The sequence below is a fragment of the Alosa alosa genome, chromosome 3 (assembly GCF_017589495.1).
Source record: "Alosa alosa isolate M-15738 ecotype Scorff River chromosome 3, AALO_Geno_1.1, whole genome shotgun sequence".
Classification (NCBI taxonomy): Eukaryota; Metazoa; Chordata; class Actinopteri; order Clupeiformes; family Clupeidae; genus Alosa; species Alosa alosa.
In genome coordinates, this window is record NC_063191.1 from 7,987,692 (window position 1) to 8,006,296 (window position 18,605).

Here is an 18,605-nt window from a genome sequence, read left to right on the forward strand (position 1 = left end):
CGCAGACGCACCTCCATTCAATAGACGATGGATCATTATCTCCAAAAGGATAATCTTCTTCAGATTTAGAATAGGTGAATAACATAGCCCACCTAAGACTTCATCACACGTAAACGTTTTTCAACATTTGGTGTAGGACTATTTCTGCTTAATTTCTGTTTCAATTTATGCAACACTATGGCCTGCATCGCTTCCGCGTCATTACAAATGCACGTCTTTGTGTTTCTCGCATGTAGCCTAATACAAGTATTTCCTGAAAACTTTGCGCAGCGATTTTGGGTTTGAATGAAGCTCTGGATGTCTAGCACATAGTGGAGCAGAGTACAAATGAGATTTGTCACCGTACTTGGAACTATCGTCTATTTTAATCAGTATCGTTGTTTGTCGCAATTAAAAAATAGTCTGAAGGGCCGGATTATATTATTATTTTGACATACGTCGCGGGCCGGAATTGGGCCGGACGCGGGCCGGGTGTTTGAGACCCCTGCAGTAAACAGTAGCCTACCCCAAGACACATCTAGATAAGCATGCCTCAGGTAAATATATTAAAATTAAAATACGAAACACTGTGGTATGCCAATACAAATCACAGATTTTATTAGGCACATCGAAAATATTGTTTGTATTTGTTATACATATATTTCAATTTCTTTATAAATATTGCCATGCGATAGCTTTAACATAATCCGTGTAGCTGTCTGTATGCCAGGACACAAACTGTAGAAATGCACTATTTTATAGGCCTACAGGGGGCGGTAACGCACAGACAGGTTTCGAATCTGGCAAACAACTGATACTTCCGAAGCACAACTCTGCGGCTGTTTGGAAAGTTGGCTCTCTGTCTAGTCTGCAAGTAAATATCAACTTTCCATTTACCTAATAAGTGTTCTGTTCAATCTTATCTAGGCGTAATTAGCCTAACTTTGAGAAGGGGTGACTTGAAAGAATTGAAGGACACGACACGTTATCATATAATGTTTCTGTTTTGTTCTCCATGTGCTGCCTAACGTTACCAGGCTTGCTAATGTAACGCTACAACCTGTGTAGGCCACCACTATTGCGCCAGTTTTGTGCAACTTGAATAACGGACGTAGGCTAATTGTTCCTCAATAGTAGCCTATGCCAGGTGAACAAAAGTTGCTGCTAAAGTGTTTCCGTCTTTAGGTGACATCGCTCTCCGTGTGTAAGCAGGTTACCTGTCTGTCTGTCTGCTGCAGGGGTTTAAGGATGGCGTCGAGTTTCTCCGAGGAGGATTTCTCCTGCCCTGTGTGCTTTGGTGTCTTCAAGAACCCTGTCATGCTAACATGCAGTCACAGCTTCTGTGAATCCTGTGTGAGGCGGTGCTGGGAGGCCAGTGGATCCAGAGAGTGTCCAGCCTGCCGAAACCCATCTCATGACCTCCCTCGACCTAACCTGGTTTTGAAAAAGTTATGCGAGAAATTTTTACAGCAGATGAAGGCTTTAGCTGAGATGTGTCAATTACACAATAAGAAACTGGAGTTCTTCTGTTGGGATGATGAACAACCAATTTGTGTTATGTGTCGAGATGCGGAGACACACTCAAACCACAGACTTTGTCCCATAGAGAAGTTATCCTGTAAGCGAAAGGTGAGAAATATTTTGTGGAAGGGGGGTGGGGGTCTTGGATTTTGAAGCAACCATCTTAAATTCTCTCTTTGTGTCGGTAGGGTACACAAATAGTAATGGAAATGTTCTTTCTAGTCGACACTAGAGGCTAAATTGCAGCCTTGGGGAAAAAGCTGAAGACCTTTCAAGAGGCCAAACTCATTTATGAACGAACAGCAAAGCACATAGAGGTAAGAAAAAATATTTACACAGGTTCCTACTTGGTTGTATCCTTGGTTAAAAAGGACAAAGCCAAAACTGGCTGGGGACCTATTATACGAACAGATCTATAAATTGACCAGATTTAAGATTATAATTTGCTTAAAATTGTGTATACACATTCTTAGCTGGTTTCTTGATGATCGATTATCCAGTCAGGATTAGTTTTGTGTCATCTGCAAATTATTTCCATTCCTGTTCGATCAAATCTCTCTTTTAGGCAGTGCTAGAATAGCATCTCCAAGATTAATTGATTGTTTTTTGGTTTTTTTCAGTCTCAGGCCAAAGATGTTGAGGAGGGCATCGAGGGGGTGTTGAACGACTTCTTAGGCTTTCTGGAGCGGACTAAGAGGGACAAGATGCGTGCACTCAAGGTGGAAAAGAGATCGAAAATTCTGATGGTTGAAGAGACGAAGAAGAGGGCAGACAGGGAGATCTCATCCCTCACTTCCACTTTAGAGTCCACAGAGGAGGCGATGGGGGCTGACATAACCACATTTCTTCGGGTAAGGGCTCTCCTCGGACATTGGCATTAGGGGCCCGGATTTGAAATGATGGACTAAGTGCTAAGTCTAATCAAAGCTAATTTAATAACAGGCAAAATCAATTGGCTGATTTAACAGCATGAGCAAGACCTTAACTGCAAACATTGATGAGTCAGCTCGGTGCTCACATGCCACACAATAGCTATGGTTCATACAGAAGAACTCCAGTTGGTCTTGTTTTAATTAGACAATTCTGGGGCCGTATTAGTGTAGACAGGCAGAAATTGAGAAGTTTGAGTACAGTTATGTAGACACCTGCGTTCACTTCCTGGTAGGCCACTGGTACTAACACAAGTCCCTTTTCCCCTTTGCGGTTTAACAGGACTACGAGGAGACAGAGGGAAGGTGAGTGATCTGCCTCCTATATCTGTTTCTGTCTTTTTGTGGTGTGGACACAAACCCACAGCAGCACTGACTCCTGCATGTTATTTCAGAATTCAGTGCACACTGCAGGATCCAGAGAGTGTTTCAGGAGCTCTGATTGACGTTCCAAAGCACCTGGGCAACCTAAGGTTGAGTGTTTGGGAGGAGATGCAGAATTTGGTTACGTATTGTGACCGTATTGGTAACCGTTGGTTACGTATTGTGAGTATTTCATACCCTTATTTTTTATTATTATCTTTTTTTTGTTTCTCTTTTTTTTATTCTACACTGTTCAGCACGTGATAAAGTGCTCTATAAATAAAATGTGTTATTATATATTATTTTGTACATTTACGCACCAAACAGTTTGTCTGATGTCAAAACATAAACAGGATTTATCTTGGCAGATGGTGTCAGTACTTTGAAAGAAATGTACTAGGTAAATTTACTAGGTAAAGTAATTTACTAGGTAAAGTTGACTAATATGTAAAAGACTCTTTTATCCAAAGCAACACATACTTGCAACGGCGGGTTCGGGTCTTGTAGCTGGGGCGCTCAATTGTCAGGTGGTGACCTTACCGCTGCTCCAGCAGTCCCTTCACTAGCGGGCATAATGGGTTTAGTCAAAGCCCTTTTAGGCAAATCCCTCCACTCAGCGGCCATTTGACAACGCTTTTTGGGCACTCGTCGGGCATCCTATTCGGCAGAAATGCACGTGCGCAAGGCTTCACGACACCAATCTTGCTCCAGCGGCGAGTTCACAACACATGATTGGCACGATGTCTTCACATCACACCACATGATTGGCTCAATGTATTCACATGTCAACGTTTTGCCGAGGAAGGGGTGGGATATGTGTAGACAACGGCCATATTGGCGTGACAAACTAGCCCCATGCATTTCTATGGAGGATTTTTTGACTGCTGTGTCTCCTCATTAGAAAGTCTCTGGTTTAGTGTGAAATGAGTTAGTTTAACGGTAGCCAGCTGGTCCGTAGCTGTGCAGGATGTACGTTGGTAAACCTCCCTCCTGACGTGCTGCCAAGTGAGCTAGCGGCTTTTAGCTCGATTGCTAGCGCGCTCGACTTCCGATCCGAGGGGCTGCTGGTTCTGGAGGTGTGCAGGGCTGAGCCGTGCGGTTCAACACAACGCAGGTCACATTAGCAGCTCTGCACGTTTGTGTTTCCGTGTGGATGGTTTACTGCTGTGGCGTGAATATGTAAATAAGCAAACAAACAAACAAAACTTTATCCTCAAATTCACTACATCACAAACAGTTATGTGAAATTGAATGGCTTAATCAGTATTACAAATCTAAAGTGTGTGTGTGTGTGTGTGTGTGTGTGTTTCACTCTGCAGTTCCAATCCTACTGAATCCAAACACTGCCAGCAAACATGGCATCGTGTGTCCAGATCTGATAGAACTGGGTGCTCCTGATCCTGCCACTGCTGCTGCCGCTGTTGCCAACGGCAACAACCCCGACAACTTCCCAGACCACCCCGGGAGGTTTGATTTCAGGAACACCGTCCTGGGCTCCGAGGGGTTCGACTCGGGGACTCACTGCTTGGAGGTGGAGGTTGGGGACAGTACGGAGTGGTGCGTGGGCGTGATGGCCGAGTCTGCCCAGAGGAAGGGAGACTTCACCTCCAGGAGCGGCGTCTGTTATCTGGCTCGCTGGGGGGAGAGGCACGAGGCCTGCTGTCCTCCGAACAGGCCGGTAGCCGTCGCAGTGGACCGGCTGTGGAGGGTCAGAGTGCAGCTGGACTGGGGGAGAGGAGAGCTGTCGTTCTCTAGCCCCTGGGACCCCGACGTACACCTACACACGTTCACACACACTTTCACTGAGAGAGTGTTTCCGGTGTGCTCAGGTGATAAACGTCTCTCAATAGCGCCAGGAGATGTTTCTGTAAAACTACAGACTATCTTGTCCGGATAAGTAGAGGAAGTACACACACAGACACACACATTAGACATTTCATACACTGACAAAAGACACACACAGATATTAAAGACACACACACAGAAGTGAAGGTCACTTTTGCATTTAAGGTCTTCAATAGATAGTGTTGTTGCTTTACGAAGAGGGTCAACCCACCTGACAATGTTTTTGTTTGTTTATGAAACAATCTGCAGTCTTTTCTTTGTTCACTAGTTTGGGTGACTGTGCTTTTCTCTCAGTATGGACTTGGGTGTGTGCTGGTTTCTCAGCGTGGACTTGAGGGATTGTGTGCTGCTTTTGTTTGTTTATGAAACAATCTGCAGTTAAACCCTCATAACTTTCTTTGTTCACTAGTTTGTGTGTTCAGTATTTCAAACCATTCAGTCTTCAGCCCTGACACTGACAAATATCTTTGATTTCTTCTATCTTTATTTCTCTTAATAAAAAAATTGTTCACTGTTACAATCTATTCACATCTGTCATCTGTACAAAATCATTTCCGTTTCGTTTACACAACTCAAATTGATGTCCTCAGGTGGGGATGTCCAGTTTGTCATCATGTCTATAGTCCTCAACCTCCATCGCCATCAGGAACTCTGCAGAACAAAGAACAAGGAAGCATTTCACTCTCCAGCTAAAATAGTATAGATATTGGATATTATGATAACAGTACGGTATCTAGATAACACAGAACACTAAAATAGTATAAATATTGGATATTATGATAACAGTACGGTATCTAGATAACACAGAGCGCTGTAAGTGCAAGGGATTTTCTCAATCATGAGTTTGATTTCCTGTAAGAACAAAAAGGTGGTGTTGTAGCAGTAGGTCAACTTGCCCCCATGTCTCACACTCACACTCTAGTGCTCTCCCTCAGTGTAGTTCTGCATGGAGATGAAGCACACTCACACACACACTACACTACCCTCTCTCACACACACACACTCACTATGTAGTCCATGTCAGGCTGTGTGGAGATACAGACCCAGGCCAACCCCATCAGTAGGAACACACACTCTTACCCTCTGTGTAGTCCATGTCGGGCCGTGTGGAGATACAGACCCAGGCCAACCCCATCAGTAGGAACACACTCTTACCCTCTGTGTAGTCCATGTCGGGCCGTGTGGAGATGAAGACCCAGGCCAACCCCACCAGCAGAGCCACCACCAGGTTCACCACGATCCAGGGCTTCAGCAGCTGCTGCTCCGAACCAGGGGGCCTTCAGAACAGGGAGTGGGGTCAGTCTGTGTGTGCGTGTGTGTTATTCACCAGAGCATCTCATCAGTGGGGTAGAGGTGATGTGTGTGTGTGTGTTCCAGTCCTCACCAGAGTGTCTGATTGCCAGTAGGGTAGAGATGGATGCGATCACTGGTCATCTGCTGACTCAGAGTCAAGATGAGAGCTGCAAAGTACACTGCAACAACACAAACATCCATCCATTCATCCATTTATTCATTCAAACAAGCAATCAATCCACATCATATCTTGATCTATCTAGGGATTGTGAGGCAGGTTGTGATACACAAGATACTCTTATCATATTGAAGTATTGCATATTGGGACATATCCATCACGATTTGTCTGGTATTGTGGCATAGGTGGTCACACTGAAGTATATGTATGGTATTGTGGTAGGTGGTGATAGCGGGTATTGTGTGGTTGGTGGTGATAGCGGGTATTGTGTGGTTGGTGGTGATAGCAGGTATTGCAGGTGGGTGGCGATAGTGGGTATTGTAGGTAGAAAGTAATAGTGGGTATTGTAGGTAGGTGATGATAGTGGGTATTGTAGGTAGGTGGTGATAGCGGGTATTGCAGGTGGGTGGCGATAGAAGGTATTGTAGGTAGGTGGCGATAGTGGGTATTGCAGGTAGGTGATGATAGTGGGTATTGTAGGTAGGTGGTGATGGTGGGTATTGTAGGTAGGTGGCGATGGTGGGTATTGTGGGTAGGTGGCGATAGTGGGTATTGTGGGTAGGTGGCGATAGTGGGTATTGCAGGTAGGTGGTGATAGCAGGTATTGTAGGTAGGTGGCGCTAGTGGGTATTGTGTGGTTGGTGGTGATAGTGGGTATTGTGTGGTTGGTGGTGATAGCAGGTATTGTAGGTAGGTGACGCTAGTGGGTATTGTGTGGTTGGTGGTGATAGTGGGTATTGCAGGTAGGTGGTGATCGTGGGTATTGTAGGTAGGTGGTGATAGTGGGTATTGTAGGTAGGTGGTGATAGTGGGTATTGCAGGTAGGTGGCACTAGTGGGCTTCAGTACTCACAAAGGGAGGCCAGGGCTGCTGGGTCCATGGTGAGCAGCCCCCTCAGGGCCATAGAGGCCTTGGCCAGATTCACCCTGACAGCACACACACACACGGGGCAACAGAGAGAGAGAGGGGGGTTATGGAGGTCATCAACATGATCTTAACACACAGAGACACACACACACACCCTTACCTGTCGAACGCAGACACGGTGCTGATGGCGAGCAGCAGGTAGAGTAGGGACTGGGCAGGGTAGGCCAGGGGATGGTACTGCTGCAGCAGGTTGGGGAGGGTGGTGAGCTGTTCCCCTGCCAGCACGTACACCACTATGATGTTCCACACCGCATAGCCAGCCAGGAACCCGTGGGAGAACAGACCAATGATCCTGCAGCGCAACGCAGCATTGTATACAAACAGCATTACACACACACACACACACACGCACACCGCATAGCCAGCCAGGAACCCGTGGGAGAACAGACCAATGATCCTGCAGTGCAACGCAACATAGGCTGAGTATCTACCAGCTTGTATACAAACAGCATTACACACACACAAACACACGCACGCACGCATGCACGCACATACTCATTCACACACACACACACACACACTGCATAGCCAGCCAGGAACCCGTGGGAGAACAGACCAATGATCCTACAGTGCAATGCAACATAGGCTATCTACCACCTTGTATACAAACAGCATTACACATGCTCAGAGATACACACACACACACGCTCAGACACAAGCATACACACAAGAATAAGCCAACAATTCAGCAATACAATGCAGCATAAAGTATATAGTCACACACGCACACACACAAAGACAGCTGGAAAACCAGTGGGAAGCCCCAAGCACTGTGAGAGCCTAGTGATCCTGCTAGAGACACAGCACAGTGCACTGGTGCCCATCATCCACACATGCACATTACTACACCACCTAAACACAGTGCACTGGTGCCCATCATCCACACATACTGAAGTGTAGAGGTGTACGCACATCTACATGTATATAAATTTTACAGGTGCTGGATATTAGGAATACTCCGTAGAACACAAGAAGGGATATCCGCACACTGTGTCTTAAGCTCCCAATTTAATGGTGGATGATGATACACAACATTTCGACCACTCAGGTCTGACACCTGGCGAAGACCTGAGTGGTCGAAACGTTGTGTATCATCATCCACCATTAAATTGGGAGCTTAAGACACAGTGTGCGGATATCCCTTCTTGTGTTCTACATCATCCACACATACACATTACTACACCACCTAAACACAGTATCAACAGCATCTTCAACAGCAACTGCAAATATACACTAAGAGAACAGAACTGCTCTTCTGTCATGGCAGCATGATACACTAATATCAGCATGATCTCAGCTCTCTAGCTTAGCTAAAGCAGTTCAGCCTTGTGCTGTGTTTGGAGAACCACTGACTTGCAATTGCAACCACACCAGTTTGATCTTTGACCCTCTGACCTGAAGCCGCTGTGCACCCTCATGGCCACGTCCCGCGTGGACCACATGGTCCTGACCTCCATGAACTCGTCCAGCTGCATGCTGGGCAGGGGAAGGTCCAGGCGGTCACCAAACTGGCCTGAGAGGAGAGTGGAGGAGAGGAGAGGAGATGGGAGGAGAGGCCAAGAGAGAGGATGGGGAGGAGAGGCGAGGTGAGGAGAGGAGAGAAGAAGATGGGAGGAGGGGAAGGAGAGGAGATGGGAGGAGAGGAGAGGGGCACTCATGTTTTTTCTCGAAAAGCACCTTTCTCCCATGACACATTATCCACTGTCAAATAAAGGCTGAATACTAGTTCACAAATAGACGTTTAAAAAATGGTGAGAGCTACGCACACCTTGCACATGGCACATTCTCCACTGTCAATAAAGGCTGAAAACTAGTTCACAAATAAAGAGGTAGGGGGCGCTCACGGTTCCTCTCGACGAACACCTTGCCCATGGCACATTCTCCACTGTCAATAAAGGCTGAAAACTAGTTCACAAATAAAGAGGTAGGGGGCGCTCACGGTTCCTCTCGACGAACACCTTGCCCATGGGGAAGCCGGGCCCCATGGGAGCGGAGAAGAGGGAGCGCTGGGGGATGGACCCGTGCGGCTCCGACAGCTCCTCGTCCTCCACCGTCAACTCGTTATGGAACTGCATCTCCACCGCCTTCGGCTTCCTGCAGGACACACACACAAACACACACACACACACACACACACATGTGAGGAGGGACATGAGTGGAAACTGGTGATAATGATACTTACTGCACACACACACACACACACACACACACACACACACACACACACTCGCGAATGCACACACATTCTGTGTTTGGTGTCATTCCTGATGATCATGATGGATGAGTGACTGTGTGCTTTTCTCTCAGTATGGACTTGGGTGTGTGCTGGTTTCTCAGTATGGACTTGGGTGTGTGCTGGTTTCTCAGCGTGGACTTGGGTGTGTGCTGGTTTCTCAGCGTGGACTTGGGTGTGTGCTGGTTTCTCAGCGTGGACTTGGGGGAATGTGTGCTGCTTTTTCTCTCTGACTCACTTCCTCCTCTTGGTTTTCTTGGTGACCTCCTCCCCGTCCACCTGCTGGTCAGCCATGTCCCCATTGGCCAGCTCCATCTGGTCCAGCTCCAGCTCTGAAGGGAAGCAAGTAGAACCCAGTGTCAAACTGAAACCAGAAATACTCATATAGGCACACTGTGTCTCTACACACACACACACACACACACACACACACACATACACACACACACACACACACACACACACACACACACACACACACACACTCATACACTGGGAGGGTCTCAGTGGATAACCTTGATACTGTATCATTATTGTAATTTTAGGCCAAAATTCAGGGGCAGCATTATCGTGAATGAATGGGAGGATGAGAGTAGAGCATTTGTAAATGTGTATAAATGCACAGAGTGTTTCTCTACCGAGATTCTGTGCCTTCTTTTTCTTCTTCTTCTTCTGTGGTGGACTGGGGGGCGGCTCAGGGGTCAGGGGCTCCCTGCTCTCCGACTCACGCCGGCTGGACAAGCCCTCCATCTCCAGCCCATCATCCGCACCTGTGCGTGCGTGTGTGTGTGTGTGTGTGTGTGTGTGTGTGTGTGTGTGTGTGTGTGTGTGTGTCTTTGCAAGACATGATAGGCGTGCGGCGTCGCGTCGCGTGCGTGTGTGTGTGTGTGTGTGAGAGAGAGAGAGAGAGATAGATAGATAGATAGATAGATAGATAGAGAGAGAGTTCATTATAGAGGCATTTCCACAGTAATCTCTCCATTGCCAAGAGTCCAGCCCTGCTCTAGTGCACATGCACAGCAACAGAGCAAACCATGCATCCATTAAAATGTCAAACTAAACCCATGAACTCAACTCTTCTCGTCAGGGTCATCCACTTCGATGATTTCCTTTTTGGCTTTCTTTTTTTTGGGTTTGGCAATGGGCATCTCGTCTGTGAACACAAGCAGTGTCTGTCAATCAATCAATCAATCAATCAATCAATCAATCAATCAATCAATCAATCAATCAATCCATCAACCAACCAATTAACTGAGGGTCCCAGGCCGTTACAGACCCAAGATACTAATAAGCACTCCTGTGATTGGTTGACCACAGTCAATCATTAACAGCTGTGGTGCTGACTTCCTGGATTCATCACTATATTTGTACAGCCCAATTGCTAAATGCAAAACAAAACATGTACAGTATAGATGATCTAATGGTAAATTTACCCTGTTTCAGTGATCATTCGATTTTGTACTTTGAAATGAGAGGATTAGTGCTAGGTCAGGACGAATATGTTTAGTGTGTAACGTCATTCACACACTCCATTGGGGTCGGTTTAACAAAGCTTAATAAGAATGTTTGCGGATATTGGGTCTAACAGCAAGCATCACTTCCAGGGACTTAGCTAGCATTAGGGGTATAGTTAGAATCATAACAAACAGCATAATCACATTATCTCAACAGGCTGACGTGCTTTCCTTAGGACGTCATATCACTGGGTGATCCTGCTAGCCTATTACATCTTTTGTGAGAAATAGAGATGCTTATCTCATCAACTAAAATGTAGTGCCATACAGCAATCTCCATGGTGGCGAAAGAGAGCTTGTTGAAAATGTCTCTCTATCATTTAATTATGGTAAGTTCTCCAATGAGGCTTTTGAGAATTGCATCCCAGATCGAGATCGAACCTTAGGGAAAACATCCCTCCCTGTCTCCACTAGATCTCCACTCTACTGGCAGAAGAGATGTTATATCTCACGTTCCTGTATACATAAATTATACATAAAATAGACCTAATAGACCATGAGAAATAAACAGCAGATGACTGAGCAGTAGGTTCATACTAGACATAGTCCTGATCCATACAAAACTATCCCCATATAATACAGTCTTTCCACTCACCTCCTGCGTCTTGGCTTTACACCGGAGATCCAGTAGGGGGCAGCATAACACAGGGAGAGACAAGTCAACATCGGCTACAGTTATGCAGTTCAAAACACATAAACACAGAGAACAGCACACACCCAAACCCCACTGCCTCCCACACACCAGTGCCCGTAATCAAATGGCCTGGTGCCTATGGCAGGCCCTTGAGAAGCTGGTGCTTGTGAGGCAGATGAGAAGCTGGTGTTTGTGAGCCAGATGAGAAGCTGGTGTTGTGAGCCAGATGAGAAGCTGGTGTTTGTGAGCCAGATGAGAAGCTGGTGCTTGTGAAGCAGATGAGAAGCTGGTGTTTGTGAGCCAGATGAGAAGCTGGTGTTTGTGAGCCAGATGAGAAGCTGGTGCTTGTGAGGCAGATGTAAAGGGCTGTGAGGTGGGTGGATGAAATAAGGATTTGGCCACAGCTGTTTTCCAAAGCAGTATAGTTCAACAGCTGTATCACAGGAGCCATGACTGACTTTGCAATTAAATACACAGCGTATGGATTCAACCGCAATATATCTGTATGAGGTCTGACTGGAGTGTTTTGTTTGTTCATTACAGTTGTATTCAGCGAGCGGATTGTGAGGAGATGTTTGCTATATGTGACAAAAAATGTTCCAAATTAGAAATCGCATAACAAGACTTAGAGAACCCTTAAAGAATGACTCTTTGAATCAAAGAATGATTATTTAACCATAGATCTACTAATGTGTTGTATTTGGGCATGAATCCCCCCCCCCCGCTAGTCTTCCAACTTTGTAGCCTTGTAGCCCTACTGCCATACCCATAACATGTCGTCACAGCTTACATGTTGTTAAGTGGCGGATACTAAACAATTAACTCATTATCAATTAAGTAATTAGAGCCTTTAGAACAAAGAACCTCTTGCATAAGTAGGCTACACATTATCAGCTGATTCAAGACCTAACCTAAGGTAATCCTTGATCTATGGTAAATCCTGCAATGACGTAGGTCCACTGTATTAATCAAGACATACTGTAAAGAAATCATTCTTAAAAGTCAACTCCATTAATTTAACATTTAGTTTTTTTTTGTACTATTTCATATTTGTCAAGGAATTGGAGGTCAGAAGAAAGATGGAAGTTGTCATGTTGTCAAAACATGTAAGTGAAAAATGATTTGTGTTTTCTGATATCAGGTTTTGGTCTTGCCAAAAAAGTAGTGAAGAGAAAAAACATATCTGTGTAGATTAGCTGTTGAATATAAACATGAAATCCAATTACGTATTATTTCTGAAAAGCAAGGTCCAGTAACTATGATTGTATGGAATGTTATTTGATATAGTAAGTGTATGGCTTTTACTGTGATGTGTGCATTTTGCCAGATTTAGATTTAGTGTGTTTGTGTATATAAGTATAAGTATATATACTTTTTTTGATCCCGTGAGGGAAATTTGGTCTCTGCATTTATCCCAATCCATGAATTAGTGAAACACACTCAGCACACAGTGAACACACAGTGAGGTGAAGCACACACTAATCCCGGCTCAGTGAGCTGCCTGCAACAACAGCGGCGCTCAGGGAGCAGTGAGGGGTTAGGAGCCTTGCTCAAGAGCACTTCAGCCGTGCCTACTGGTCGGGGATCAAACCGGCAACAAGTCCGAAGTGCTAACCAGTAGGCCACGGCTGCCCACGGCTGTGTGTGTGTGTGTGTGTGTGTGTGTGTGTGTGTGTGTGTGTGTGTGTGTGTGTGTGCGATTAGAGAGATCAGCTTTCTAACAGCTTTCTCACCCCCACCTTCATCACTCTTAAGATGAGTTCATCTCAGCTTTACACACACACACACACACACACACACACACACACACACACACACACACACACACACAAACACACACACACACACACCTATCTCTCACATACACACAGGTACACGTCTATTCATTCCTACTGCACTGTTTTTCTACACCATCAGGGGAAAAGGATGGTTACTTTAAGAACAAGTCCCTGGTGATAGGATTGAGCTCAGTTGAGGACAACGTTACTTTAAATAGCTCTTAGATCAACAGCCTGCTTTGCTAGATGTTTCTGTTGTTAGTCAGAGCCAGAGTCTATATCTCTGACATAAAATCATTTATTTAAGTTCAGTACTAAGAGGATAACATATTTTCATAAGCAGCGCAATGATTCCCGGAAAGAGCTTGTGATGAAAGTGGCTTTACATGAAGCCATATGTCAAGGGACATTATGTAAACATCAATCAGAACAGGACACGGAGACAGACACACACACACACACACACACACACACACACACACACACACACACACACACACGTGCGCGCACACACACACTCACTCACCTGGGCATGGGGGGCGATCCTTGATCACGCTAAAAAAAGGAAAAAGATGAGAGTCTCAGGTAAGAGCAGACAGCAGAGGAACAGCTCACCTACTGCTAGCACTTCAGCAGGCAGGAGCTACGTCACAGGTTAGGCCTCTGACCCACATCATGTGACCCGGGTTCACAGAGAACAAAATGGCGACACACTGTTAAGCCTCGGAGGGTCAGCCTAAAGCTCTGTTAGTAAACATGTCATGAGTCAAATCAAGGGGCTCTCAGTCATGACAGACAACTCAGTCAACACCTCTATATATACAGTCAGATCAATCATAATCATATTTCAATAAGGCCATATTGGAGTATACAGTATATATATGGCCTCATTGAAATATGAGTATGATTGATCTGACTGCATATATATATAATATATTTTGCACATATGTTTATAATAAAAATGAAATTCAGCAAACTAGATATGAAATTAATCATAGAAGGTTAAACAATAGAAATAGGAAATAATTTAAAGGGGTCACTATGCAACAACAGACACAGCAAGAGGAAGAAGAGGAAGATGATGGTAGTGAGGATGATGGTGATGATGACTACGGTCAGTAGCAGCAGTATCTGCAGCTGATACAGTTGCAGTCCCAGACCCTACCAGGGATGCAGCAGGACCATCCTGGACATTGGATCCACAATGGCCGCCTGCACTACTCCACCTGCACACTTGAACACTTGCACACTTGTACACTTTACAACTTGGTGTTGTTGTCCTGAAAACACAACACTTCTGCTGCTCTTACATAACTTGCACCACTATGCCACTTTCTTTATTACTTAGGTCAAACAGAACTACCCAAGCCTCTTATTGGCCTGACTTTGCACTAGTATTTTATTGACTGTCTATGCACAATTTCAACAAAATTTTGCTGCTCTTATTTTTTCATTATTATATGTGCCCTCTTATTTACTTATTTACTTACTTTTTTGTTTACTTGAATGTTATGTTTGTCTGTGGACTTAAAATTGGTCAAATATGTCTTGTCTTCACCGTGGGATAGTGAGAAACGTAATTTCGATCTCTTTGTATGTCTGGAACATGTGAAGAAATTGACAATAAAGCTGACTTTGACTTTGACTTTGACTTTGACTTTGACCAGCTCAGGGCCAGCTCAAGACCAGATCAGGGCCAGCTCAGGGCCAGCTCAGGGCCAACTCAAGACCAGCTCAGGGCCAGCTCAAGACCAGATCAGGGCCAGCTCAGGGCCAGCTCAGGGCCAACTCAAGACCAGATCAGGGCCAGATCAGGGCCAGCTCAGGGCCAACTCAGGACCAGATCAGGGCCAGCTCAGGGCCAACTCAAGACCAGATCAGGGCCAGCTCAGTGCCAGCTCAGGGCCAACTCAGGGCCAGAACAGGGCCTCAGTATCCCTGCTCTCTTGGGATGTTCTCTGTGGCCTAGAAAGGGCAGCTCTGTAATCCCTATCCAATCAGGTTACCTCTGAGCACCTTGCAAATGCACCACAACAATCAACCGCCTGCCAAGCCTACTGACCAACAATAACAACACACACACAGACACACATCACATACACACACACACACACACACACACACACACACACACACACACACACACACACAGACACAGAGACATGCAAACATACCACACAAACACACACTCACACTCACACCCATACACATGCACACACAAACACACATATACCCCCCACACACACACACACATGCACACATACAGTACCACACACACACACACACACACACACACAAACACAGAGCCCACACACACCTGCACACACATGCACACACTGCACCACAACAATCAATCACCAGCTAGTCTAATCCAGCGCTGTGGGAGAGAGACCTTGCCAGGCAGTGCTGCTCTGAATAAGTCCTGAGGGCTCTCCATCTTTGTACAGGTGCATCTTCCGTATTCAAAGGAAGATCATTACAGTGTCTTACAGCCCATTACTCTACTTCAACAACCTGCCAAGATATACAGTACACATCTATGCCCTCATCTATGCCCTCATCTATGCCCTCATCTATGCCCTCATCTATGTCCTCATTTATGCCTTCATCTATGTGAGGAGAAGGTTTCAGTTATCACACTCGTGTGCTCTTGACACCTATTCCTCATGTTACATAGGTGTGTCGTACAGTGGGAGCTAAGGTCACTGGGGCCAGATAAACACACACACACACAAACAAACCAAATTGGCTCGTGACCTAGTCAGAGTCAATTCTATCTCTTGGCCCTCCACGAACTCTTGGCTCTCTCTTGGCTCCCTGTGTTCCAAACACTAGTCAACCGCATGTCCTCAAGTCTCACACACGCCTTGACACACACATACTGACTGCTACAAGACGCACAACACACACACACACACACACACACACACACACACAAACACACACACACACACACACACACACACACACACACACACACACACACACACACACACACACACACTCCTCCTCCTCTTGTTTCTCTCTGTTTCAAAACACATACAATCCAAATAAATCCTTCGGCTATATGGTAGGACTGAATTTTGGAGTGTGTGTGTGTGTGTGTGTGTGTGTGTGTGTGTGTGTGTGTGTGTGTGTGTGTTTGTGTGGGTGTGTTTGTGTGTGTGTGTGTGTGTGTGTGTGTGTGTGTGTGTGTGTGTGTGTGACTTACCGTCTGTCTTCTCCCCATGTCTGCAGGAGTGTGGAGGGAGGCACGAGTGGAGCTGGCACTGTGGCCAGGGAGAGGAGGAGAGGGAGGAGGACCCAAGGGCGTCTAATCCACTGCCTAATCCCAACAGGACGGCATCTGTCAAAGAAGATTTAACCAAGACACACAGAGCAGACAGAGAGAGAGGGGGAGAGAGAGAGAGAGGGAAGGAGAGTGAGGGAGAGAGAAAGAGGGAAAGGGAAGAGGGAGGGAGGGAGGGAGGGAGAGAGGGAAGGAGGGAGAAAAGAGAGAGGGAACGACTTAGGCGAAGGGACTGAGAGAAGGAGAGAGTGAATGAGTAAGTGAATGTGTGACAGAGAGAGAGAGAGAGAGAGAGAGTAAAACGAGTGAGAGGAACAAGGGATGACAGATGGAAACAGATAAAAGGAGAGAATAAGTGATCTAGAACCAGAGTAGAGGTGAGAGAGGGAAGAATAAAGAGAAACAGAGAGAAAAAACAGAAATGAGAGACTCTGGCTTCACACTGGCCATCTGTCCAGATGTTAAACAACAGGGACAACAATGGAACTGGCAGCAGTGAAGGCCTGCACATGCAGCACTGCACCACTACATATATACAGCAGTGAAGGCCTGCACATGCAGCACTACATATATACAGCAGTGAAGGCCTGCACATGCAGCACTACATATATACAGCAGTGAAGGCCTGCACATGCAGCACTACATATATACAGCAGTGAAGGCCTGCACATGCAGCACTACATATATACAGCAGTGAAGGCCTGCACATGCAACACTACATATATACAGCAGTGAAGGCCTGCACATGCAGCACTACATATATACAGCAGTGAAGGCCTTCACATGCAGCACTGCACCATTACATATATACAGCAGTGAAGGCCTGCACATGCAGCACTACATATATACAGCAGTGAAGGCCTGCACATGCAGCACTACATATATACAGCAGTGAAGGCCTGCACATGCAACTTTTCTCTAGTGTACAGCAGTGAAGGCCTGCACATGCAGCACTTCTCTAGTATATATATAGCCTATAATATTTGTGCATGTCAACACATTCCACTTCAACAAATCTGAAGAAAATACCAACTCTGTCTGATAAAAGTACACTTCAAAACATAGCAAAAGCATTGCTTTAAAGCCGCAGAAAGTTAAAATAAACATAGTTCCCAAAATTGCTGTGCTTTTTCCATTTCCATGTGTGTGTTTTGCTTGTCCGGGCCCTCTGTAGAAAAAACATATTAATTAATTGTTGTATAAAATTATCCTATGGGTTGTAGACATCATGATGAGAGAACGAGTTTGAAACTGTAAAGCATGTATTAATACAACCTTAATCATAATCAAGTAATACACTGAAGTTATTCCTAACCATAATACTTTTATAACATTTTAAATAACAAGTTTAACTAATACTATTAACCCTCCTGTTATCCTTGGGGTCAATTTGACCCCAAGCAATGTTTAACATCATAAAATATATGGTTCACTTTTTTTTTTTTTTTCTTCATGTTTCATGACTTTTCCTCAATTGAAGGGTACAACAGAGTTAGCATGAAATTTGTACAATAATATGTTTTCAATGTCCTATACAAATATTTTGTACATTGATGTTCCTTGGGGTCAGTTTGACCCCAGCTGTATGAAACATAGGATACATGAATATTTGACACATTATGGATATTATTATTTGAATAGTATGAGAACATATTGTTATTATCATTATTACATACACAAGTACTTATTACATATAAGTCATTTTGGCAGGACTGTATAAGTCAAAAGGGGAAGCAACAGCAAGCATTTGGGCTGCTGACACAGGATGGGCAATATTGCCAGCAGTGTTCCAAGGTTCATAGACGGGTGTGTGTGTGTGTGTGTGGGGGGGGGGGGGATTGTTTTGTAGGGCTTTTGGTGGTGGCTGTTACACTCTTGTTAAGTACCTGTCACAATATATATGGGTAACAATATGAATTATAATAATTTTCTGAGGGTTTATTTAGCTGGGGTCAAATTGACCCCAAGGATAAAGAGTGTCGGTAAGATTTGAGGATAACACAAGGGTTAACATACTGAAGCTATTCTACCAGAATTCCCCCTATGTGCGCTCTGTATCCCAATGTTTCTGTTTGCTGCCCTGTGTCTCATTTTGTTAGCCTAGAAATCTAGACGCACCCTA

General features: G+C 45.2%; 2 protein-coding genes across 4 annotated transcripts; one reads left to right on the plus strand and one right to left on the minus strand.

Moving 5' to 3' along the window:
- Positions 1 to 5,161, plus strand: LOC125292346 (nuclear factor 7, ovary-like). Of its 2 annotated transcripts, none has more exons than XM_048239578.1 (6): positions 1 to 74; positions 1,218 to 1,608; positions 2,121 to 2,351; positions 2,713 to 2,735; positions 2,825 to 2,943; positions 4,112 to 5,161. In XM_048239578.1, the coding sequence occupies exons 2-6, from the start codon at positions 1,228 to 1,230 to the stop codon at positions 4,687 to 4,689; spliced, it is 1,332 nt and encodes a 443-aa protein (XP_048095535.1). In that variant the 5' UTR covers positions 1 to 74; positions 1,218 to 1,227; the 3' UTR covers positions 4,690 to 5,161. The 2 variants fall into 2 exon arrangements, with proteins under 2 accessions (XP_048095535.1, XP_048095534.1); XM_048239577.1 differs by lacking the exon at positions 1 to 74 and adding an exon at positions 774 to 849.
- Positions 5,104 to 16,468, minus strand: LOC125292348 (transmembrane protein 237A-like). 2 transcript variants are annotated; one of them, XM_048239580.1, is made up of 13 exons: positions 16,406 to 16,468; positions 13,721 to 13,749; positions 11,378 to 11,391; positions 10,344 to 10,421; positions 9,907 to 10,038; positions 9,507 to 9,600; positions 8,975 to 9,129; positions 8,431 to 8,548; positions 7,136 to 7,432; positions 6,961 to 7,034; positions 6,022 to 6,109; positions 5,793 to 5,914; positions 5,104 to 5,288 (listed from the first exon to the last, which is right to left on the minus strand). In XM_048239580.1, exons 1-13 carry the CDS (start codon positions 16,421 to 16,423, stop codon positions 5,224 to 5,226), a joined length of 1,284 nt encoding a protein of 427 aa, XP_048095537.1. In that variant the 5' UTR covers positions 16,424 to 16,468; the 3' UTR covers positions 5,104 to 5,223. The 2 variants fall into 2 exon arrangements, with proteins under 2 accessions (XP_048095537.1, XP_048095538.1); XM_048239581.1 differs by having other exon boundaries at positions 7,136 to 7,327; positions 16,406 to 16,461.
- Between the last annotated feature and the right edge of the window lie 2,137 nt (positions 16,469 to 18,605).